Source organism: Elgaria multicarinata, chromosome 11, assembly GCF_023053635.1.
Source record: "Elgaria multicarinata webbii isolate HBS135686 ecotype San Diego chromosome 11, rElgMul1.1.pri, whole genome shotgun sequence".
Lineage (NCBI taxonomy): Eukaryota > Metazoa > Chordata > Lepidosauria > Squamata > Anguidae > Elgaria > Elgaria multicarinata.
The window spans coordinates 9156078-9182134 of NC_086181.1; the positions used below are offsets into that span (position 1 = coordinate 9156078).

The following is a 26057-nucleotide window of genomic DNA, read 5'->3' on the forward strand; positions in this document are numbered from 1 at the left end:
TGCTTTAGGGTGGATTCCTGCATTGAGCAGGGGTTGGACTCGATGGCCTTATAGGTCCCTTCCAACTCTACTATTCTATGAATCTAAGTCGCAATGCTGGCAGAGAAGAGTTGTCTCTTTGCCACCCTCACCACTACAGAGTAGGCTTGATAATGAGCTCTAACCATGTTTCATAATGTTTTTTTAATTAAATCTGAAATTCTGCACTGCAGTGAGTTCTGTGTACAGAATCCTAGAAGATGAACCGCCCTTTCATGTGTATTAAGCTGATAAGATAATATTGAGGAACCTTAAAGTTGAGCCAAATGGTTGATAAGATCAACAAGTGCTCCTGAGGGCTCACATCCTAATGTCAAATACTTTATCACTAGCTCTTCTCTCCTTGGTTTTTTAATGGTGAGTTTGAATTGCATAAAACCCATGAAAAACACGTTGGCAATTGAACGCTGGCTCAGTGAGCAAACACTCTTGGTGTCAACAGCACAGGGCAATGTTTGGTAACTCCCAGGAGAACCACTGTCTACGCCTTGGCATCAGAGGAAGGATGACTTACTTGCCAGGGGACTTGCTTGTGATGAGACCGGCATACAGTTGCTGTGGAGATGAGTTCTCCAAAGAAGCTGGGCACAAATCGCTTTATGTGAAGCTTGTATTTGGTGTCTTTCATATCCTCCAGCATTTCACAAATAAAAATTGGGATTGCCTTGTGCACTTGTAAAGTCCCTCTTCTTACACCAAAGATCACAGCCTGAGTATTCCCCTTCACCCCAACCAAGGTTCTTCTGTGTCTTTCTGTTTGCTGTATTCATTAGCTTGGTAATAGCCTATTCTGTCTGTTTAATCTCACAACAGAGCTGCAATTCAGATGCATCTAGCAGTATTTACTATCTGGATAAGTATTATGGGGATTGAAAAGGTAGCAATGAATCGACGTTTTGTCTCCATGTGCATGCATTTATGCATGTGCACTAATCAAGATGCATTTGCCCTCCCTTCCCAATTAGATGTAACTTCTAGAGATTGGAGGGAGAAAGGAACAGAAACCTGAAGAACTCCAGTGTATATGTGCACTCTGGGAATCTTTAAAAGGCATCTCCAATGTCCAAAATGAGGATGGTGCTTCACCAGGGACAGAAAATAGGCTGTCCCTGGAAACTAGCTTTTCTTCTGGCCAGTATTTTGCAATACTATACACAGTAGCAGCACCATCTGTGCCATTTCAGATGCTAGTTTAAGATGGTATTTTTGTGTTTGTAATTTTATGCAGAAGGAAGTGGTCCACTGGACTTGCAGATCACTTGCAGTCTTATGATTCTGTAAATAGGAAAGGGCCAGGGAGGACAGTATTCTTCAGAGCCAGTAAAATGGTCCCGAAGCATTTGCTGTAAACAGGTGTAATTCCTTGGGGAGAAGGTGGGTGGCAGTTGGGGCTACCACCTGTCTGAATTGAGGCAAGAAAAATAGGCCACAGGTGAGCATGTAACTAAGACTTCTTCTTGAGTGAAGTGTGTGGATTTGTGCAATAACAAGCAGGCAGATGCATAATTCCTTCCATTTACGCTGCTGTACAGAATGATTTGAAGCCCATAAAATCATAGGGATAGAAGGCCATCAAATTCAAATTCATCCACACGCATCAGCTTGCTGCATATCAACTTGCACATTCCAACTCTTGAGAAAACAAATGCACTGATATGATTCAACCAGATGAACTAAAGTCACACATTTCTGGTGAAGGTACATGTGCATACAGCTCTTATTTTTTTGCCAGGATTTATAATCAATTTGGCCTGGGAAAACCTTTTCCTCAGTTATGGCTATTAGTGCCATTTTCCACACTGTGCAGAGTTTGCCACAGTGTCACTCTCTCAGCATACGTATATGATTTCAGGTGTTTGCAAACATGTGCTTGTTACGTTGAGACTTTATATGTTCTGGTGCATATCTTTCGTGTGCCTCTAAAAATGCAATGTGTGACACTTTGACCATGACAAAACAATTTCCCAGTGGGGAAATCTGGGGTATCTGCATGATTCTACAGTTCATGGCCCTTGTATTGAAGATTGCTGAATTTACTCTTAAATGTCTGGATAGTAGAAAAGGCATCTACTCATGAATGACTGCCAGAAAGGTTCCATTTGCCTTTAGTTATATGAATGTGGGCAATATTTGAGACAGTAAGAGAGGATGGGGCTGATAAGGAGCTGGGTAAAATGACACAACCAAGCAATGACAGAGTGATGAAGATTGTTTCATTACTTGAAGAGTGCTGGAGACAACTGCACCTTATCCCTTTCCTCAGCCAAAGTCAACACTTTGGTCCAAAATATATCCTAAAGGATAGAGGCAAGAAAGGGTAAGAGAGAAGGCGCTCACTAAACCCAACAGCAAAATAATTTGGTCCAGATTCAGACCTGGATGCATGCTGCTGGTCACTTACTTTAATTCTGGCCATATATAAACCATTGCAACAGACACATCCCCAATCTCTACTTCGAATATCTCCAAGGATGGATTCCAAAGCTTTCTAGGGAGCTGTCTAAATGCGCAGAAATCCCCAGGATGGGTGTGCGGTGGCGCTGCGTTGATTATACAATGCAGCACACCCACCGCGGGGTTTTCCATTGAAGCTGTGGAGAAAAAAAGTTGGGGACTTACCCCCAACTTCTTTCTCCAGAGCAAGGCAAGTATGAAGCATTCGGCATCTATCCTCGCTCTGAAGCCGTGGTGGAGGTGTGGCCGGGCCACCCCACACCAGCAATACTGTGGGGTTCGGTGGTGGAGCAGTGCCAACTTGGCTCCGTGAAGACCGCCCCCAGGCAATTTGTTCCGCAACTGACCTGCTGCTTTTATATCTGGCAGTTTATCGTCAGTTTCAATCGAAATCTTTTTTGTTAGTTTACACCCACTGCCACCTGTGGATAATAATATTTAGCATTTTTATATAGCACATTCATGTATTTTGAGTGTTCAAAGCAGTTGCCTGATCTTACCTTAGTAATTCTCATTATCACCTATTGCAGATTGAAGGAGGAGGGAAGCTGAGAGAACATGGCTTGTTTGACCACAGAGTGAGTTCATGGCTGGGGAGTGATTTGGTGAACTGTAGTTCTTGTCCTGTTTGACAACTTTTCAAATGTTGGAAAACAGCTAAGACATCTACGTCCGTCGTTGTTTCTGTAGGCTAACATTCCCAGTTCCTTCAGTGTTTTTGTATCTGACTTTTCCACCCTTTTTCATGCTCACAACTCTTCTGCTTTACTTTCTCCCCATTGTTCACTGCTGTGGGCAATCGTTTCGCTGCTGAGCTTGTGCGGGGCCGCCACCCCACCCCCTTGGCCTGCTTTCTGTGTGGGAGTGGCAGTGCACGAGAGGCAATGCCTGGGCCTGTTGGGGAGGGCTGAAATGTTGCCCTGCTGGCTTGGTTGCTTTGGCAGCTGCATCAGTTCCTTGGCAGCAGGAGCTTGTTTCAGCTCCCACAGGGCAAGGGAGTGCAAATGCTTTTTGAAGCAGGGGCGTGTATGTGTGCGTGTGCGCATATGCAACCGAGTGCCCCTTAAGGACTTCATAAACAAGATCAGTTCCTACGTAACTTGAGCTGTGGACACCTGTGAAAGATGCCAAATCCCAGCATGCAATTCTCCAGTCAGATTAGCAGCCACTAGTAGACTTTGGGTTGCCTAGTTCAGTCATGAGCCTTTAATAATAATATTGGCTGGAGAAATGTTGGCAGTGCAGCTTCTCTTGATAATGGGTTCTAGTAGTGGGAGGAGTTCCTTCCTTCTACACAGATAGGTTTAGAACTATTAGCAGTGAAGAGCCTTGTTTAGTAATTAGCCAGCTAGTAGTATCATTTTATGCGCCATTATTAGTACTACAGTTGGCAGTATGTGTTGTGGAGTTGTGGAGTTCAATGTGTTGTGGAGTTCAAAGAGCTTAGGAACAGGCAATACCGTATTTCTTCAATTCTAAGACGCCATCGATTGTAAGATGCACACTAATTTCAGTACCACCAACAGAAAAAAAGCTTTGATTCTAAGAAATAATAAACACACCCGCGATTCTAAGACGCACCCCATTTTTAGAGATGTTTATATGGGGAAAAAGTGCGCCTTAGAATCGAAGAAATACGGTAATAATACTAGGCATTTAATGGTAGAAAGTTGATTGTACTTTGGGAAAATTTAATACAGTCTGTCCCGCACACTCAGGTCCTCTGAGGCCATAGCTAGACCCAAGGTTTATCCCTGGATCGTCCAGGGGTCAAACCTGTTCATCTAGGTGACACACAGGGGATCCAGTGCTCAGGCAGGGGCGAACCCTGGATGATCCCAGGATAAACCTGAGGTCTAGCTGTGGCCTGGGGAGAACTTACTTCAGTCAGCCAAGACTAGGCTGACATAGTTTCCCAGAGGACCTTTTCTTCTGTCGCTCCTGGATTATGGAACGGCCTGCTGGAGGATATTCGTAATATTCACTCTCTCTGTGATTTTAAGGCAGCTTTGAAGACTAGCCTTTTCTGGCAGGCCTACCCAGATTAATGTAAAATCAAGAATTTTTATGATGCATTGATTCCTGTACTAATGTTGTTCCCCGCCTCGATCCAAAGGGAGAGGCAGGTAAGGAATAAATTATTATTATTATTATTATTATTATTATTATTATTATTATTATTAATTTTCCAGAAATCCTTACATCTGCCATTTAGATTAGGTCATTATTACTCCCATATTGCAGATGGGCAGAAGATATAATGATTTGGACTCAAGATACCTTGAGTGCTCAAGATACAGTGATTTGCCTAAGGCTACCTGTTGACTTCACAGTTGAAGTGACATTTGCATGGAGCAGCAGGGGTGTTTCTGGTTCGCAGCACGTGCTCCTAGCCAGTATGCTACACCAGCAGCATATGCCTCTCCAGGAATTCAATGGGAATGGCTATAGCTGAAACCTATACAAATTTCTGCAGGTGTAACCCTATTGTACAAGTGGAATAATCTCACTTGTGGGCAGTGGGAGGCTCTTGCCTGTGGTTTGACTCTGGTTTTAGTTCCTGTTTCATGTTTCTGTTCTCAGGGAGGTGGAAAGTGCGAGTGTGTCAATAGGGGAAGGCTTTGCTAACTGCAGTCAAGAAAAGGAAACATGTCGCACTTTTTCTCCCGAGATGCTGCTAGAAACAGAGAGAGGGCTCTAGTCACCCCTACTTACCTACCTGTGCCATCCAGTAACCTATTCTTAAACATATGTTCTGCTTTGCTCTAATAAAAACAAGTTAATTTGAGGTTCTTAGTTGTGCGTTAGAACATCAGTTGAAGTTCCTATTTATAATTGTACTTTTCTAGGCATGAAACATATCTGGAGGACTAGGGACTGAGGCCCTTTCTAATAAAGGAACATAGAAAACTGCCTTATACTGAGTCAGACCAGTGATCCATCTGGCCCAATATTGTTGACACTGACTGGCAGCTTCTCTACAGGGGGTTCAGACAGGAGTTTTTCCAGCCCTGCCTGGAGATGCCAAAGATTGAACCTGACAATTTCTGCATGGAAAACCTGTGCTCTGCTCACTGAGCTACAGTCCTGCCCTGAAGAGCAGGATTGGTAACCTGAACCCTCCCGCTGTGCAGGAAAAGGGAGAGAGAGAAGGGGCATCAGAACAAGAAAAGAGGTGACCCACCCACTTCTGATTCTGGCCCCGCCCACCACTGACAGATTACCCATAACAGAGAAAAAGGTGACCCACTCTTGCAATGGAGGATCATCCTTTTCCCAGGGCCCTCAGGGCCCTCTAAATTCAGCTAGCAACTGAGTTGAGGAGAGAGTCTGCTTCCTCTTTCCTATGCTTCTGAATGCCAGTATTTTATTATGTAAATAAAATAAATGTAATCAAAGGTCAGGATGCAGCTGCGCTTGTCTTATTTAACCCAGGATAAGGTTCCTATCCCTTGTAAGTGCAAGAAAGTGCAAGTAAGAGTTCATCTACACCATGCAGCATATTGCACTATGAAAGTGGTATTAAAGTGGTATATAAAAGGCAGGAGCCACACCAAGCAGGGTATAGTGGTATGAAAGCAGTATATTGCATGTGTCAATGGGCCCCAACACTTGTCAGTGCACTTCAGTACCACTATAAAGCAGTAGAGTGGCTCCTTCCTTTTATATACCACTTTCATAGTGGAATATCCTACTTGGTGTAGATGAGGCCTAAGAGTCCTTCCTTACAGGACTAAGTAAGGGTGAAATATATTTATTTCAGTGTAAGCATGTGTGGCCCCAAGTTGGATCTGGATCATGGTGCTCCAGGAGGGTGCATTAAAGCCCCTCCCTGTTTTGGGGCCAAAGTTTCATTGGAAAATGAACTGTTTTCTCTCTTTTTTTTTTAACTCCCCTCATGGGGGGAGTGAGTGGAATTTTTGCATGAAAAGGTGGGGGTGAGCTTAAATTTCCCTTCTTGGAGTGCCACAGTCTTGATCTAAATTGGAATGTGTGTGCTTACACTGAAGTAAAAGTTCTGTTTGGTCCTAAGAGAAGAGATTGAGGAGGAGAGCAATTGTGAGAGACAGAGCAACAGCAGCCAGCACAACAATCCAGGTATGATGGCAATTTGTGGGGTAATTTTTTTCTAACCATGTTTTGCTGTGGCTAGCCAAATGATCATCATTTTAAATTTATTTTTTTTAAAGGATCTCTGTGGCCATAAAAAATCATTTGAAAAAACAACAACCCAAAAACCAAAACATATCTCTCCCACACTAAAAAAAAAGAAGAAGAAGGGGGGTCTCAAAATGTGGCCAAAAATACATGTGTGCACTGCTTTCTCACTCTGGTTTTCCTGGCATGGTGTGTTTTCCTCTGGTTTGACAGAAAAATGAGTGTACTGCTTGCTTGCTTGCTTGCTTCCAAAATCATTACTTATCTACTTCTTGGTTGCACAATGTATGGCATTATTGGGTTTTGGCCTTTTTTTAAAAAAAATAGTAGTATTAAAATTGACTTGAGTGTAGAATAGATTTGGTGAATTCGATTTGGGGTGGGTGGGTGTGTGTGTGTGTGTGTGTGTGTGTGTGTGTGTGTGTGTGTGTAAAAGATTGGATTGTTTCTTGGTTACACAATGTTTCATTTATTTATTTTTTAAAGGATTAATCTGTATCCAATTTATCTATTTATTAAAAAATATAGTTTTTAAGGATTGCTCTGCCTCCATGACCTGCCCCCCTTGACTCCATCTCTGCTGACCCATCCTTAGCCCAACCAGTCAGATTGGCCACCAGCTTCCTCTGCATGTCCTTGTCTCAAATGTTTATCATCTTAGGTACACCTGTAAAAGAACCTGGCGCTCTGGCAAAGGATTTGTGATAGTGGGCCGTCTCTGTTATCTCTACTCATTATTCTCATCTGTTCTGTCATGGCTACTCTGAGAATTGTAGTTTTGCAAGGATGCTGCATATTCTCTTAGAGGTGCCTAGGTTTTCCCACTCTATGATCTACATTGCCCCAAATTTTCTTTAGAAGATCATTAAACAACTTGAGTTTTTAATGTGGATTTGTCTGTTGCATTTTCCCTGCTGTGGGAAGCAAAGTGACTTCAGCCAACCTGCTGCCAGTGGACCCCTGGTAGGTTCATGGCCTGGTTTCCTAGAATGCCTTTTGTTCTTTCTTGCCAGCGCCCTGGGATGCTGCCTGGTGGCCGAATACCCATGACAGGATTGCAAGTGGGATCCCCCTCAGGGCCTCCATATGGAACAGCTTCCCCACTGAGACCTGGAATGCCACAGGCCATGATGGATCCTTTCCGGAAGCGCCTCCTTGCTCCGCAGACCCAGCCACCTCCATCACTAACCCAAAGGCGAGGGTAAGAACTTCAAGGAGGATTGACCTTTTAGGTGGAATGTGTGTCTGTGGGGCAGGGAGGGAAGTGTATAACAAAGGAAAAGCCTGCTAGAGCCAGGGCCTTCTGTTCTGTATGTGGCAGTTTCAAATTAGTGATACTTGGAAATGGGGCACTTTCTTAGCCACCATCTCTTTCTCCCCACAACTTACCTTTGTTCACGTCAAGCACCTTATTTGGTGTGTTCTTTTTCCACCAGTTGTTCTTCAGTTCTGACTTGCTCTTCAGCCCCACCTCTTTGTCTGACTTCAGCGTATGGAGGATTGCAATCTCTGCAACAAAACTACAAACAGTGTAGAAAAGAAGCAAAATCAACATATTAACAAATCTGGTCCCATCCTTTGAGAACTCCATATATTCCCTCCTATCCTTGTCTACCCTCCTCCTTCCTGAACATTTTTAATTCCAGTTTCTTTCTTTCCACTGCATGCCTTATAGCTGGGAGCTGTAAAGCACTCATTGATGCTTAGGAGCAAGATGAGAAATGCCCTCCCCACAAATAATTTAACCCAAGATGTATAGTAAAACGCTTTATTTATTTATTTATTTATTTATTTATTTATTCAAAGTACTTTTATGCCACTTCTCAGCCAAAAAGGCTCCCAGACTGACTTACATATAATCAATTACACAAGACAGTCTCTGCCTGCAGGCTTACAATCTAAAGAAATATGACACACGCACATGGAAAAAGGAATGGGGAAGGAAGAGGTGGGGGGGATTAATTCTTTTAGCAGTGCTGGTGGAATTGCCCTGCTTTTCCCTCAGCTCAGCCTGTTGGAATGTTTACTGGTGGTAACAGTTGGGGGTGGAGGAGAAGCCCTCATGAGGGAGGCCTTTCAGCAGGGCTGCTGTTATTTGTTACAACTTCTGTTTGAAAAATGCAATAAGTACAGAATTAAAATTGTTTGGAATAAAAGATTAAAATAAGAGTTAATAAAATCAGGAAAAAAGACCTTTTAACAATCCAAAAATAAATAAAAATGACAAAATAAATAAGAATTGTCAGGTTTATAATCTAATACAATTAAAACATTCTGAACTAAAATTGTTTTCACTTGCTATGTAAAAACCAATAAGGACGATAGCAAGCAAGCCTCACCGAGCAAGAAATTTTGCTGCTGGGGTGCAATCAGTGAGGTGGTTCTGTAGGTTATGGCATCTAACTGTATTTCAGACAAGGGGGTAGGGTGTGAGCAGAAGAACCTCCATGCATGAGGGGTGGAAGAGATCAGAGGAGGCATTTCATCGGATGCTCAGGACCCAAGCCACATAGGGCTTTAAACATCAAAACAGCATTTAGGGGCATGGAAATAGACTCTTGGGACTGCTGATGTAAATCTCCTGGGGCTGGTGATGTGGTGGCGGTGTCCTAGGCTAGTTTAACGTCTCCCTGACACATTTTATAACAGTTGTAGTTTGCAAACTGTCTTCATAGCTCCTTGTAGAGTTCATTATTCATCATTGTTTTTATATTTTTGATGGTTTAAAATTTTGTATACTTTTTTAATGTTCCCTCTTTTTTAACTTTTGTAAACCACCCAGAGAACTTCGGCTATGGGGCGGTATATAAATTTAATAAATAAACTTAATAAATAAATAAATTACAGCAGTCCAGCATAGAGGTTTCCAAAGACTGGGTTATCGAGACAGTGTCCGCAGTCATTAAGGAAAGAACATAACTGACCCATCAGGACAACGCTACCATCTGAAATAGCAGGAGGGAGATCAGGTTCTGGAATGAGGCCCAAAGCTAAAACCCTGATGCTTCAGATGGAATGCAGTTGCACGTCAAGTAAAATAGTCAATTCACCCTCCATCCAAGACCCCACCTACATCTGTCTTATCTAGATTGAATGTCAGTTCATTGAGTCCTTTACTGATTCAAGAGACTAGTTCAGACAGTCTGTTGCCTTGCTTGGATTTGATTTGAAATAACAGATATCATTGTGTTCCTGATGACACTACTCTAAAACATCTCATGACCTCCTCCATCAATTTCATATAGGGTTAAAAAGCATAGGCAAAGAATGAAACTCTATGGAGCTTCCTATAGGACAGAACAGGCATCTCCCCACTTGTGGAAAGCTGCCAGATAAGTAGAACAGGAACCACTACTAACTGCCACCTGCCCCCAAGCTGCCAAACAGTCTAGAAGGATGCCATGGTTGATGGTATCCAAAGCTGCCAAGGGGTCTAGAAAAATCAACTAGGACATACTCTTTCTGTATGTCTCCCAGCAAAGTTCATCCACAAGCAATGGCCAAGGCAATTTTGGTCCCAACACCAGGTTTGAAACCAGATTGAAATTAGTTAAATAAGTCTTGTATGGGAGAACCTGGAGCTGAACCACCATCATGGTAGGCCATTCCTTCTCTTAAAGAGGTGTAAACAACTAGCTAAATAGGCACTGCAGCCAGCCATTCCCAACCAGCAAGAATCAGCCTCAAAGGGTAAGAATCTAAAGCACAGATGGTTGGTGCTTCAGTACTGTGTGCGTCCTTGAGCCATAACCACTGAAATTCATCCAAACAACGACAATAAAACAGAGGACACTTTAGGAGGAGCATTTGTCATTAAAGGAGAGTCCAAGCTGAATCGAATGCAGATTTTATCTGCAGAATGTCAAGTAGACATGCCACAGTGGCTTACAGAGAGTCAGGATCATAGGCCTAGGACTAATTAGTTAACATATTACTTGGAATAATTCCACTGGACAACACTGAGGAAATGCAACAATGCTGGAGAAGAACATACACGTTACCATCATCTCTGCTACAGAAGGCCTAAATATGGACTCTCTCCAGGGCTCTGTCTTACTTTATTTATTTATTTATTTATTTATTACATTTCTATACTGCCCAATAGCCGGAGCTGGTTACTTGGTACCAGTCTCACTTCTCTACCTCTGATCTACTGTTGTCTAGGATGACCATATGAAAAGGAGGACAGGGCTCCTGTATCTTTAACAGTTGTATTGAAAAGGAAATCTCAGCAGGTGTCATTTGTATATATGGGAAAATCTGGGGAAATTTCCTCTTCATCCCAACAGTTAAAGCTGCAGGTGCCTGGCCCTCTTTTAAATCTGGTCACTCTAGTATAGCTCTTGCAGCTTTAACTGTACTGATGAAGAGGGAATTTCACCAGGTTCTCCATATATACAAACGACACCTGTTGAAATTCTCTTTTCAATACAACTGTTAAAGGTACAGGAGCCCTGTCCTCCTTTTCATAGGGTCACCCTACTGTTGTCCCAACTGCTTTGTTGCCAACACCACTTGGTGCAACATGCTCTCTAGCCAATAAGAGAGGGCACATAAGAATGTACCCTCTCCCATTCCTATGTGAGCTCCCTGTTCCAGAGATTCATTAGAGAGATAAGTTGCCAGCAGTACTAACCGAAGAATCTTCAAGGTCTTTCTGGAAACCTACAGGATCTATAAGCCGCCAGGATAGCACCACTGGAATCCTGAACATTACTAGATAATCATCAGTCTATGACAATTGAGTAATTTTAAGCTTCTCCTCCACAAAAGATGTAATACCGTATTTCTTCGATTGTAAGACACCATCGATTGTAAGACGCACACTAATTTCAGTACCACCAACAGGAAAAAAAAACTTAAGACACACCCGCGATTCTAAGACGCACCCCATTTTTAGAGATGTTTAGATGGGAAAAAAGTGCGTCTTAGAATCGAAGAAATAGGGTATATTAATATGGTATTCAGGAACACCTTATTGTTGAGCATTTTATTAGACTCGTTTTCTTCTGGAAACAATGAATGCTTTTCTGGACCTCTGTCCATACCTTTCTTCATAGACCCAGTTCTCACCAAGATAATAAAACTATATCTGTGCTATTTCAAATCGAAGGTGGGAGCTTCAAGCCTAGCTGTTTCCCTGATGTGTTAATTGTGGATATGGAGGAGTTTTATTTTTATTCCATTATAAAAAAAATTCATGGTGGAACATTCCATCATGTGAGCCCCTCCCTCCCTGCTGTCTAAAGTGGTACAGCCTGGACAAATTTACCACTGCAGTGAGAGCAGAGCCTTAATAGACTTTTCTGATGAAGGGACCTGAATTCACTGGTTGTTCACGATAGAAGCATTAGTTAAGGAACACCACAAAATTTAACAGTTCTGTGGCAGGCACCCTTCACACTTTGTGTATAAATTATTTCTCTCCCTGAATGTGATTACTCCCCCAGGGTGCCTTGTGTGGCTCCTAGTTTCAGGTGCTGAAAGGCAGGACTTGTGGAGAACATGTTGATATCGTAGGCCAAGGGACCTTGAATTCACTCAAGATCTGTTTTCAGTTAGCTGAAAACTAACTGGACAAGGACACTGCCCAAACTTTCTTAACCCCTTCCAAGCCTCCCGGCCTGTCATAGACATGAAGCTTGTGGAAATGGAGTGACTCAAGATGAGAGTAAGAAATACAGACAAGACAACATGATCCTTTTATACTGGCATTTCTGTGGGGACCCAAAGGTCTAAGTAAGTTCTTAAGAGAATTTAAAGATCCCCTTCTGCAGAGTGGTCCAATTTGGACTGAGCATGCTCAGTCGCTTCCTGGAGCCATGGAATGTTGCGTGTCGGTTGGAAAAATAACACAGAAAACTGGAATTGGGGCTGCAGGACGGGATTGGCTCAAATCCAGCTTTCAAAAGCAAATTCTTCTTACTCTTCTTTCCCAGCATTTGTATGCTACCCCAAGTGGTATATAAATCTCAGATGCACCACACAAACTTATTTCAGTAACCTTTAAAAAACAGCTTTATATGGTGTCATCCCCTCCCCTATTGCAAAAGGGAGCGGTTTGCATAATGTCAGCCAGCTCCTGCTGGTACAAATTCTGTGGCTCTTATAGATGTTTTTTTGATGGGAAATCAAGTAATGGAGGTTAAGCAGCAGCCCATTCTCTTCCACTCTCATTTTGGTATATGTTGTTGCCTCCCTTCAGTTTCATTACACCCTGGACTCTGCTTATATAAGCTTCTTTGAATTTGACTTTAATCTGTTCCTCTCTCATGCATACCTCTGGCCCCTCACAGGCTCTGTTTGGCCTGGTTTTACCAGCTGTTTTTAAAAACAAATAGGATGCAAATGACATTCAGTTCCTTGGCAAGTCCTCTCAGCCAGTTTGATCCAAGGGAGGCGTTGCATGGAGAAACAAGCAGCTGCAAACATCTGGCATCCAGGCTTCAGGGACCATGTTCTGCGTGGTGGAAGTGAGGGCATAAGGAGGATCAGTCTGTAGGCTTGCTCGATTACCATTTCAGTTTTCAGAATACATTTCCCTGGTTAGTTTGAGCTCTGTAGATGGTTTTTTTCTTCTTCTGCAGTGGGTTGAAGGTGGAGACGTCCTGTTTTCCATGATGCTGCAAGCAGAATTTCAGTTCCTGTTGTTTGGGTCTGAAATATACTCTCCCCTGCCTCTTCCTTTGCATTTTTAATATTATAACCCAAGATATTTAAATAGAAACTGTACAAATAAATGAAAATTACCATGACATGTTAATAAACATATTCAACATTCAGAATAATTGTAGGTCATACCCAATTACTTTTCTCCACTATTCACATTACTTTCTTCAACAGTTATTCTTCCCAACGCTATTTCTATTTACCTAAATAAGTGTGCATCTAAGAGAGTAATCCTATGCTTCCTAGACAGCATCTGGGGGGACCATAGGATAGTTTGGATTCTTGGTTCCAAGGTCAGAGATATTGCTCTGACCTCAGACCCAGGTGTTTCGGCTCCCCACCACCTCCCCTTTTGCAGCCGGTGTGGAGAAAACCTTACCGGCTGCCTTTCTGATGTCGCAAAAACAACTTGAAGGGAAGATAATAGGAGTGTTTGTGTAGAAGCGGGCTGACGAGGAATCCTCCGGCCTCCATCCTTCCCCAACACCTCAGCTAGACAGGAGAAAAAGGCCCATCTAGCTGAAACGCAGAGTGAGAGGAGCAGAGAGGTGATGATTGCCTTCACTGTGCCTCCCACTCTGCATTGGATGGGTGCCATCCTCATAGGATTACATCCTTCATCTATATTCAGGAGGATTATTCATCAGCCCTTTTCTATAATCATATAAATTGTATCAAGGTAAATAAAAATCTGAGACATTTCAAGGAAATTTGAAACTTTAGGCTGATGAGTAATTTTTTTCCATACCAGCAATATCCTGTATTTCAAAACACTGCTAATATTCAGTTGGTATTTGAGGTTCCCCCTTCTTTTGTTTTGCTATTGCCACATTTGCTGTAAGTTCATCACACTTCCATGACAGATTTTGATTGTCATGCACATTTAGAAGGATAGATATATGAGTATATTTTAAATGAAGCCAAAATAAACTAGATTGGGTTCAAATGGCCAAAATGATATAGCAGTTCTTCGTGGATTGCTAGATAGCTAATTGAAATTTGAATGCATGTTTGTTCATGAGCAATTTCTGCTATGTTTAGTGGGGCTTCTTCCCAGGTACATGGGATTGTACAGTGAGATCTCTAGTCCCTATGACAAGCTTGGAAGTGAGTGGGAGAAGTTTCTGAAATTCTGAAATTGGAGTGGCTGCATTCAGGTCAGCTCCTTCCCCCTAGCCTGTTTTGGCCTTGTGTTCCTGCTTCACCATAACCATTACCCTCATTATCTATTTGGTGTTTTTTTATCTCCCAATCCCACCCCCCATACACACAAAATTACAAATTATAAACTCGAAATATAACTTAAGCGATTTGAATCCTACACAAACAATAGATACACTGCCTCTGAAAAAAATGCCCTTTGGGGTGCTTTGGGAAAAGGTTTGGCTACACTTGTGCTAGGAATACTTTTAAAAGTGGTGATATTTCCATAGTATAAAATTATCTGGTTCATAATATGAATGTAAGCAGCCCATCATACTCGGATGTATTACGAATCAAACATCATTTCCCTGGGAAGTTCCTCTGCATTTGGGAATGTAAAATGAACTCTGCACATGTGCAAAAGTATGTATGTTTAGTGAGGGGAAACATTTTGTTGAATAGATAAACAAATCACACAAACATTGGAAGTCTTTCTCTCCTTTTGGTTCAAGTATTATTACCATCACCTAAGGCCTGGACACTACTCATAGCTCAGTCAGAACCTTTATGACACCCCTCCCCTGAAATTTAAGGCTGTAGGGCACTGTGTCGTCTCTGTGCTATGAGCTCATAGAACATAGTTTAGGGAAGCTTCCACGCCTTGGGATTAAGGAAGCTGTACAGTCCCCAGGTTTATGTGACTAGGCCCTGGGAAATGCCTCAACCTAACTGACTTGCAGCGTAAGCAAAAGTCCTTTATTTGTGCTCACTAAGCATGTTCCCCATCTCTTTTTTTCCTGGCTTCCCCCCTCCCCACACTTATGGTGAAGTCAAAGACTTAATCTTTGTTGATAACATCTCTACACATTTTCAGAGACAAGCAAACTGGGATGAGATATATTCTGATGTCCACCCTGACTCTGAATTTTCCTACCAGCATTTCAGGGTTAAATACAAATTAGATGTTTTTAAAATTAGAGCTGGTACTGGTTCTTGGGAGGCAATTACATTTAAAAATAATTGTTTTGTGCCAGTTTGTTTGCTTGCTTAGCAAACCAAGTCTGAATCAAGCTGTGTGGAATTTGCCCATCATTACTTAGAAACAGGGAAGACATTTACTACTGGGAAAGTGGTATCACTCTCTGGGACACATAAGTAGAACGTAATTCGTTGCAGTTGCAGAGTTTGAGCTTTACAGGCACATGCGTGGGAATAAATCTTCAGCACAGGATTGTAGACTGTTTCTCCTTCTAATAGCGTACTACTCTGCACATTTTTTTCAGGCTGAAAAGGAGAAAGATGGCAGACAAAGTCCTACCACAGAGGGTAAGTGCTCCTTTTTTGGAAGAGCTCTTGGTATTAAAAGGAAGGCGGCAGGCCAGTGGGCATGTCTGGCGGAAGTGGGGAGAAGCAGGTTGCAGGGCATGAAGCCATCCTCCACTTCACCTCCTTCCAGAATAAATTATTTGGATGTGCAGAGGCAAGAGGAACTGGGGAAGAAAATGAACCCACCTTTTCAGGGGTATTTTGGAGGCTTGGCTTGGCTTTTGGTAAGTCCCTTTGTGTGTGGAATGGTTGCAACTGTTCCCATTGAGCTGCCATCTGCTTGGCTTAGACCAGCCTTCCCCAATCGTTTGCCCTCTAGATGTGTTGGACTTCACCCTTCAGCCTCTACCAGAACGACCAATTATCAGGAACGCTGGGAGTTGTAGTCCAAAACATCTAGAGGGCACCAGGTTGGGAAAGGCTAGCCTTGAGTGTCTCAAGAAGTTCCAGTCAAGCCAGGAGCAGTCCCAGCTATTTCAATTGTTAATCAACTCTCATTTACAAAGTAATTCACCTTCCTTACATTGTTCATCTACACAAAAGCCCTGGGAGAGGACAATAATATTTCTAAGTGAGGTTGAAGCATATCTACTCTTGATTAGATTGAGGCAAAGGCTATATTGCCCCTTCTTCCCAAAGATATGCAAAGCAAGGAGAGGCCTCTGTCACCTCTATGGGGATCATAATGCAATTCCTGGAGAATTATACCCCTTGAAATTCTCCTTATATGTAACTGCTCAGAGGCCCAGAGCCTTGTCCAAATTGAACCTGATAATGCTTACTGGAGAGAAGGCTCCCTGACAGGCTATCATTGCTTTCACAGATTCGTGAGCTGGTGCCAGAGTCTCAAGCCTACATGGATTTACTGGCCTTTGAACGCAAGCTGGATCAGACCATTGCCCGCAAGAGGATGGAGATCCAGGAGGCCATCAAGAAACCTTTGACGGTATGGAGGGAGGGAAGGTGGGAGGGTTAGCCAAGTCCTTTAAGAATGGCGGGAGACAGGGACAGCTAAGCTCTTCAGGCTGCTCCCTAGCAGTCTGAGGCCTTGGTTATAGATGCAATGTGCCCTGTTAGTTCAAGTTGCCCTGGGAAGAAGGATCGGCCCTGTGGGCTGGAATTGGTCTCCAGATGTGGTGTGTGATGGAATTGATCCCGCTGCTGTCCCCAGTGAATGTTTTTCTTCAAATCTTCAGCAAAAACGGAAGCTGCGCATTTACATCTCCAATACATTTACGCCTGGCAAAGAGGAATCTGAAGGTGGTGAGCGTATAGCTTCGTGGGAACTTCGTGTGGAGGGCAAGCTCTTGGATGATGTAAGACTGAAACACCCCTGCTGATAATGTGGGCTTCCCTGGATATGAGTTCAGGGCAACCCCCACCCCCACCCCCACCCCCCTACCTAACACAATTGCTCCAGGCAGCTGGCCAGCTGGCCTACCTCAGCTCTTGATGTCCCGCCTAAATTGATATGCACAAGACAAGCCTCGTCTTGTGTGTCTCGTCTCCCTTAATCTGAACAAGGGTCTATCTATAAGAATATAAGAAGAGCCGGGCTGGATCAGGCCAAAGACCTATCTATTCTAGCATTCTGTTTTTCAGTGGACAACCAGATGCCTGTTCGAAATGAAGGTAATAGCTTACTCTCACTGTTATTTCCCAGCCATTGGTATACAGAGACATACTGGCTCTGATACTGGAGGTAGCATGTGGCCATCATGATTTTAATAGCCTTATCCTTCATTAATTTGTCTGATTCCTTTTCGATGTAATCTAGGTTGGTAGCCATTACCACATTTTTGGTAGCAAATTTCACATGTGCTGTGTGAAGAATCCATATTTCGTGACACTCTCAAAGAATTCTAAACGGTTATTGAGACAAGACTTAACCTATGCAGAAGCCACGCTGATTTCCTTTCAGCGAGACGTGTTCTTCTGTATGCTTGTTAATTTCATTTTAATAATGCTTTCCACCAATCTACCCAGAACATATACTATAACGGCACAATCCTGTACATGTTTACTCAGATGCAAGTCCCACTGAGTTCAATGAGACATGTGTTAGGATTGCAGCCTAAACTAACTGGCCTTAATGTTTTGAATTTCCCCTGGACCCCTTTTTGAAAACCGGTGTTACATGTACAATTTTCCAGTCTTCTGACCCAGAGACCAATCTCAGAGACATGCTATACATTTTTATTTCACGTTAGAGTTCTTTAAGAATCCTCTGGCGGATACCATCTGGAACTAATACGTTAATGTTTAATTTCTCAATAAGGTCTAGATCTCCCTCTCTTGTCACTGTTGATTGCCTCAGTTCTTTAGACTGCCTTTCTGAAAGACTTTTACCTTTCAGCACTGTGTCATGCTAGCTCCATACATCTCCTCCTTCCAGAGTTTGGATTAACAAATTGAACATAAAGGATTCAGATTGTCTCACTGCTAAAGACCATAACAGAACTCCACGACAAGGAGTGTTCTTATTTTTCAGTTGCCAACCCTGCCTGGACACAGAGGATCTCCTATACTCTCCATTCTTTCAAAGCTTCTCCTCTTACTTACCCAATCCAGGGTTGATAAAAATCAATGATTTTTTAAAATAGTAATAATTAAAAAATATGATTCTTAAAATTTAAATTGGATTTTTTTTCCCATTTAAATTAGATTTTGAAATTTTCTTAAAGCAATTATTATTTGATTTTATTTAAATTTATTACATTTTTATACCGCCCAATGGCCAAAGCTCTCTGGGCGGTTCACAAAAATTAAAACCATGAGGAACATAATAAAACAACCAACAATCTAATAACCCAAATACAAAATACAATATAAAAAGCACAACCAGGATAAAGCCACACAGCAGAAATTGATATAGGATTAAAATATAGAATTAAAACAACAAAATTAAAATTTAAGTTAAATTAGGTATTAAAATACTGAGAAAATAAAAAGGCCTTTAGCTGGTGACGAAAAGAATACAGTATAGGAGACAGGCGGACCTCTCTGGGGAGCTCATTCCACAGCCGGGGTGCCACAGCAGAGAAAGCCCTCCTCCTAGTAGTCACCTTTTTAGTTAAAAAAGGAGCCTAGGTCAAAGATATCATCATGAATACTAATTATACACCTTCTAATCTGTGAATATAACATCAATTTATGGAGATGGGAGATAATCTGATCTGTTTATTCTGTACTGCAGGTGGTGTACAGAAGTGTGTGATTGTTATCTCTCAGCCTTGCCTTTCTCTAAGTGTATAGATAAACAAGGTCAACAAATAGAGAATTTGGGGAGATGGAGTAGATCTGACTGTAGAGGAGGAGTCTGGATACAAATGCAAGAGCTAGGGGAGGGGAATAGAAAGTGGAACCAAAAGCGAACGGAACATATTCAGCCAGACCTGACACCTGAGGAAATTATCCTCCACTATAGAAGGGAAATACCTAGGCATGGCAGCAGCAGGCCGTAAAAGAGATCCCATTTTGGAGTAATTTGTTACTGTACCTGCTGTGGTTAAAATTGCCTCTTTTTTAAAGAACTTTTACATTTATCTAAAACCTGAAGTAGTTAACCGTTCAAAAATCCATGGGCATGTTTTGTTAAGGTTGTTTGTTTATTCTTGTTAGTTTTCTTCTTTAACAATCTTATTAGTTCAGTTTAAAAGCCTGTTCGGTGGTGGTGATCCTCTCACATCATGACAAAGGCATCCTGCTTAATTGGAGCTGGCTCATCTCCTGATTGACCACAAGTTCATTCTGCTTTAGTACTAAAATGACCAAATTATCATCTCATTTCATTTTTTGATGAAAATTAATCTGAAAACAATTCAGAATAATTGCTTAGCTTTTAATGAAACCTACATCTCTGAATATGTATTAAGGTTACATTAAACAATAATGTACTTCTACTAAAAATGATTTAATAGAATCTTCTTCGCTAGTGATTTAAACTGTGATTTAAATCATTAGAATTGAGACCTCAGAGAAGCGATTTAAATCAACCCTGACCCAATCTCATCGAAAGGCCCTTGTCTCTTCTTAAGATAAACACTGAAGAAAAGTACTGTATGAATAACAAAATTAATGATGGTAGTGGCTGTATCAGTCCAAAACTTGCACCTCATTTCTAGACATGGCACCAACTTGCTTGTCCTTATGTTGGAGATGTATCTGACAACAGTACTTTCTATGTGCTTATGGGAAAGGCGGGTCTCGGAGCCTCATCAGTTTTTCTTTCTTAGCCAAGTAAGCAGAAGAGGAAGTTCTCATCCTTTTTCAAGAGCTTGGTCATCGAGCTAGACAAAGAATTGTATGGCCCGGACAACCACCTGGTGGAGGTATGTGCCTTGGTGTATGGTTGTGCTGGGGAATGCAGAGGCAGCTCAGAGCAATTTCAGTACTCAGGGAGGTACACGCCTTGCCTGGCAAACTGACGTGCTGGACCTTGTTCTTCTTGGAGCTGAGGCAATTGTGGCTTGAGAATTGCGCTGATGCAGTTGAACTAAGGAACTGCAGAGAGAGTGGTGGTCATAGTTGTGGTGAAATAGAAAATTTTAAAACCGTGTTTCTTGTCGAGAGAGAGAGAGACGAATGGCAGGCTTCAGGTCTATTCTTTAGCAAATTATTATTGGAGACAACGGCTTCCAGAAGAGGCCAGAGGGAAGGAGTGTTGGCATCATGGTTTATTCAACCTGGTTCTGATAATAGCTTGTCTTGGACATAAGGGCTAAACAGAATGCAGGCCTCTGCCCTCTGGGTTCAGCCTCTGTTGGCCAGCATCTTCTCCCAATAGGACCCCCATAATAACAAGTATTATTTTTATAGTACTTCTCATTGTGTACAAAATGCCTTACAATTCTTGTCTTGGTTACTTTCATGGCAAACCCGTGTGGCAAGCTAGATTCTCTGCTGCCTTGGGAGCATAACGGCTGGGCCGCCAGTGTCCGAACTGACATTTTACCCGCTAGTTGTAGGGTCAGATTATGTTTCATAGGAGCCATGTTGCTGGCTAGCCTTTTAGTGCATCATAACCATCACCTTTTCACATAGTGGAGCACTTTTGTTAAAAGTGCCTTTTTGTGCGTTTGAGTGGATGTGTGGTCCATGCCTCTTCTGTGGATATGTGTTCTTCGTTACTTCAGCTGATGAAATACATTTTTGATTAAATGGAACTTCCCATTACAAGAGTAAGGGTCGGAACAGTAACCTGAAAACAGACCATGTAAATGTAAGATATTGCATAAACCAATGGATTTGCACTGCACACCTGTCTTACACCAAAGAAATCTCTCTAATTTGCCTTCCCCTCTACTTAGTGGCACCGGATGCCCACAACCCAAGAAACAGATGGCTTCCAAGTCAAGCGCCCAGGTGACGTCAATGTGAAATGCACCCTGCTGCTCATGCTGGACCACCAGGTAAGAGGGAACAGGCCCTTGGTGAGAAGAGGCAAGTTGAAATGCCCCGAGTTATCAGGTTCCCAATCACACAAATCACTGGACAGGCCAAATTTGAGAGGGGAGGAGGTACGTAACGAGAGGCTTCTTCCACATAACTCGCATCTCTTGTGGCCTTGATTTCTCCAGCTAGAGATGGCGTGGGAGAGGGGTGTCTGGCTGCGTGCCTATGTACTCAGCTGTTCATCTTTTTTAGCACAACAGAGTATTGTGGAGGATTTGGTTTTTCATAATCTTGGATTTTGTGATGAGGGAGTAAGCTTTTAACCCATAGGGTTGTAAAGGCACAGTTGAGAATGAGTAAGTACTGAGTTCAGAGGAAGACGCTTTTGCAAAAATTCTGTTGCGTTCCATAGTTAACAGAATAGTTAATTTTGAGTATTCTTGAAAAGATAGTAGACTTCTTTTTCATGAACCGTTGTACCTGTGGTTTAGGGAGTTAAAAGCCTGGCCAGAGTCCACTTGAGATTCCCAAACAGTTCTAGTACTAGTATGTTTTCGCTCTCTGTCCCCCACCCCGCTGCCTTGGTGTTTACTGAGATCCCATTCCATCTTCCATTTTTGGAGATGAGGGTAAGTTGCAGTACTTGGCATCAGTTGGGACTGATGAGGTGCCCACCCCAAAGTGTATGTTAACCAGATAGCCTTGCCTTTGCAGCCTCCTCAATACAAGCTAGACCCCCGTCTGGCTCGCCTACTGGGCGTTCACACACAGACCCGTGCCAGCATCATGCAGGCCCTGTGGCTCTACATCAAACACAACAAGCTCCAGGACAGCCATGAGAAAGAGTACATCAACTGCAACCGCTACTTTCGCCAGGTCAGTGAGTCAGGTCACGTCTTCCCTCTTCTCTTTCTCTCCACCCCACATTCTGAGAGTGATATTATCACCCACTTTGTGCAGTGCCTGCTGCAGGATCCCACCTGTTGCCTCTGGGCTGCTTTCAATTCAGTCTTTGGGCCTGTCTTTTGCATGGGAGGACGCTCCTTCTGCCTCAGGGTCCATTAATGACTTGCTCTCTTGCTCCACTTTAGATCTTTGGCTGCATCCGCATGCGATTCTCTGAGATCCCCATGAAGTTGGCGGGACTCCTGCAGCATCCAGATCCCATTGTTATCAACCATGTGATCAGGTAGGCCTGGTCTACATTGCGAGAGTTGTGAGGGAGCAAGCTTTAATTGGTTACACTCTGAGCTCCCCCCACCCCCTGCATTGTATTTGGGGGATCCCACTGTTATCCCACTACTGCCATGAGCACTCATTATTGGCCTTGAACAAGCCATGTGTTTCCGGAATTCCCGTCTGTGAAAAGGGAATAATCTTGGACTGCTTCATGAAATTGTTTATGAAGATAAACAAAACATTTTAAAAACATAGCATCCAGGGAGGCAGGGAGTTCCTCATATACACCTGGAAGGAGATGCTACTGTTGATGATGATGTATCTAGGTAGCCATAACTAGTTCTTCCTTTATATCCTTTTGAAAGGACTGCGGGAGCCATCTAGTTCAGGTGGTTTTCAGATGGCGACGAAAGACTGCTCTCAGTTTTATTTCTCTGCTTGTGAAATACTATTGCATTTGTAAATGATCTTAAGCCTAGGAAAGGCAGTCTGGACTAGCTTGTATTTGTAATTTGGATGGGGGGAACGCACACCCATGCAACCCAGATTAATCTTGCTGTGTTTGTCTTGTATTGAAAGCCTCAAGGGCAGTTGGGTGTGAGAGAATCTCACCCTTAACCCTAATATTTTAGAGAGGTGAAGACAAAGCTCCTGGGAAGATACATATTTTTGGCCCTCATCCCAGCTTTCTGTTCCCACCTCTCCAGTGTGGACCCTAATGACCAGAAGAAGACCGCCTGCTATGACATTGATGTGGAAGTGGACGACCCCTTGAAGGCCCAAATGAGCAACTTCTTGGCCTCCACCACTAACCAGCAGGAAATTGCTTCCCTGGATTGTAAGGTAGGGCCCTGCCAACCATGGAGCAGGGATGTGATTCAGGCCTACTGCCTTGGATAACTTGTGGGACAGTGTAATACGAGTGTTGCTAGCTAGGCCCACAGCTCCCTTTGTGCTCTAGGGGCTTATCCCCAAAGCATTGATCACATATGGCTGCCACAGCTATGTTTTCTTTGACATAGTGGCTCTGGGCTGTGGCTGAGTATAGAAGCCCAAGCTGGGCGTTAGGGTCTCCTGAGGGCTGCGTGCAGGAAAGAGGCAGACGTGTCACTTGCACGCAGTGACACAGCTACGCATTCAGCCTGCCTTTGCCAATCCGGAATTTTGTACTAAAGGAAGTCCAAATTCTGCAAATAAAGCAAGTTTATGTCAAGTCATCTAAATTTATGTTACTTGCGTCACACATTTTATTTTTCTGCCGAAATCATTTTGCCTGATTTGAAAGTCTGTTCCATCTTGTTTTGTTGGGATAGCAATAATTCCCTTCAGATGGGATTAGATCTGTAAGAGCAGGGGAATGAAGAGGGGCTGGTAGGTATGCTGTGTGAAGTCTTGTATCTGCCGACTTGGAAATCCCTAGGCAGAGATGGCTCTGCTTTTCTGTGAGAAGGACGGCGTGAAGCCGTTGCTTTACACCGGTCTTTCCCAGGCTGGTGCCATTGGCCATGCTGACTGGAGATGATGGTGTGCGCCGTCCACCATGTCTGGAGGGCACCAGGTTAAGGAAGACTGCTTTAGACTAGTGCTTCTAATACCTTCCCATACTTCTGCTTCTACTGCTTTCCTCTCCTGTCCTCCTGTTCCGGAATCGTTTATCTAAGAAAAAGTAACGGCAGAAGCTCTTGTCCAAGGCTTCTGCCCAGCCTTTGGTTGGTGGCCTTTGCCAGTCTACTGTGAGCAGTGTATCTGCTGGTCTAGGCCTGTGGGGCCCTGCATCAGTAGCTCCTCTCTTGCACCACATTTCCAGGCTTCAGTCTTGGGAGCCCTTCCGTCCTTCCCTAACACCCCCTTTAATCTTTACATGTAGATCCATGAAACCATTGAGTCTATCAACCAGCTGAAGACCCAGCGAGATTTCATGCTGAGTTTCAGTAATAACCCTCAGGAGTTCATCCAGGAGTGGATCAGATCTCAGCAGAGGGACCTGAAGGTAAATAAGGGGACCATGTCATAATGGAACCATGCAGAAATGCACTGCAGGACTAATAGTACAAGTTTATACTTGTCTTGGAAGCATTTACTTATTTATTTTCTTTTTTATTATGGGTTGGATCCAGGATCTACCTTCTGTGAGAGGAAGGTCCCTGCTCATGGAGGATCACTCTCCCTGATTTTTGACATCCCCCTTCCCCCACAGTTCACCCCATTTAGCAGGGTCTCCTGACTCTGTGTAGCATTTTCAGGAGGCCAGAGGGAGGCTGCCATGGGAAGGAGTGGGCGGGAAAGCCGATGTCCACCAGTGTAGTAGACCCAGCTTAAATCTAGATCCATCCCTGCTTTTTTAGTCCAGCCAGTAACAAGTTTAGGTGAGCAGATCGCTTCGTAAGGCTTACTCTCATGTAATTTGTACGTATGGTTGGAGCTTAAGTGTGGCATTGCTGGGCTCTTCCTGCGTGACTTGGTTTCTGTCGGTGCCCCGGCAGCTCCTGTGCGGTTGGGCGGTGTGTGTGCTAGCTATCCCTATCTGCATTTTGAAAGCTCAAGTTTAGTCTCTGCATTTTTCGATAAATACTCCTATGCACATATTAAGCACTTATCCCGCTCTTACTTGGAGCTTGCTGTGATCTTCCACCCACGGGACTGACTGGATTAGTTTAACTTCAGGTGCTTCCAGACCACTCACCGCACTACGTATTTGTTCTGTGCCCAGCACAGTTCCCTATAGGTAACCCCAACTAACATGTTCCCTTTGCCTCTTGCCAACCCAATGCATCCGTTTCTTCTCCGCCATTCAAAAATTCCTGAATTATTTTGATTCCTGGAGACAGAAAAAAGTAGATCAGTGCTGATTTATCCCACTTATATTTTGAATGGGAGTGAGATGGAGAGAGTGCCAGATGGTAAGACGCAGGGGATATTCTGCCATGTTTGTGAATGCTTCACAGACACCTGACTCGCCACACATTGCTAGGTTGTACTGACATTTGTCTGATACGATAAGGCAATTATTTATGTTTCCCCCTCCTTCCCCCACCACAATCTTTGCCCAAGTCTTTTTCTTTGCAGTCGTGCTGCTGTCCCTGTCTGTTTCAGATCACTGAACATTGGCAGCACAGGAGCTAGCTTCCCCTGAATTCTCTCCTGCCTACTCATTTTGTCCTAGATCATCACAGACGTGGTTGGAAACCCGGAAGAGGAGAGACGTGCCGAGTTCTACCAGCAACCATGGATGCAAGAGGCTGTCGGGAGACACATCTTTGCCAAGGTTCGGAGAGGCTAGTTCAGCACAGCCTTTAGAAAGCACCTCCCCTTGGCTATGGCGGGAGGGAGGGAGGATACAACACAGAACAGTGTTTTTAGTGCAGGACCCCTGAATAGGAGGGGTCATCAACCCCCTCTGATTCCTGTAGGAGGGGCACCTTCCCTCCTTCGGTCTGGCTCCCTTCTTGTTAATACATTTTTTTTTATCAAAGCCTTTGAGGGCTAAAGCTGCACATTGTTTTAATTGATTTTATTTACTGTTACTAGTTAGAGGTTTAATATATTTTAGCTGTGTACATTATTTGTTTTATACTGTTTGATTTTAGCTGTACGCCACATTAAGATCCCGATGATATAGGGCAGGATACAAATGTTTTAATAAATAAATATGTAAATGTTCATTCCTCCCTTCCCCCTGCATCCCCTCTATATGG

At 43.2% G+C, this 26057-nt stretch overlaps 1 protein-coding gene across 2 annotated transcripts in view; it reads left to right on the top strand.

Annotated features, from left to right (window-relative positions):
* SMARCD2 (SWI/SNF related, matrix associated, actin dependent regulator of chromatin, subfamily d, member 2) overlaps positions 1 to 26057 on the top strand; it is a 40180-nt gene that overhangs the window by 12870 nt on the left and 1253 nt on the right. The window contains exons 1-12 of one of the 2 annotated variants that reach the window (XM_063137280.1): positions 3052 to 3071; positions 7665 to 7852; positions 15747 to 15789; positions 16613 to 16735; positions 16986 to 17105; positions 20025 to 20120; positions 21099 to 21200; positions 21898 to 22059; positions 22275 to 22372; positions 23070 to 23205; positions 24230 to 24352; positions 25526 to 25627. In XM_063137280.1, the coding sequence (XP_062993350.1) occupies positions 7674 to 7852; positions 15747 to 15789; positions 16613 to 16735; positions 16986 to 17105; positions 20025 to 20120; positions 21099 to 21200; positions 21898 to 22059; positions 22275 to 22372; positions 23070 to 23205; positions 24230 to 24352; positions 25526 to 25627 (1284 nt within the window). In that variant the 5' untranslated portion in view covers positions 3052 to 3071; positions 7665 to 7673. Of the gene's footprint in view, positions 1 to 3051; positions 3072 to 7664; positions 7853 to 15746; positions 15790 to 16612; positions 16736 to 16985; positions 17106 to 20024; positions 20121 to 21098; positions 21201 to 21897; positions 22060 to 22274; positions 22373 to 23069; positions 23206 to 24229; positions 24353 to 25525; positions 25628 to 26057 lie in introns of those variants that run through there. The other variant, XM_063137281.1, reaches the window with a different exon arrangement.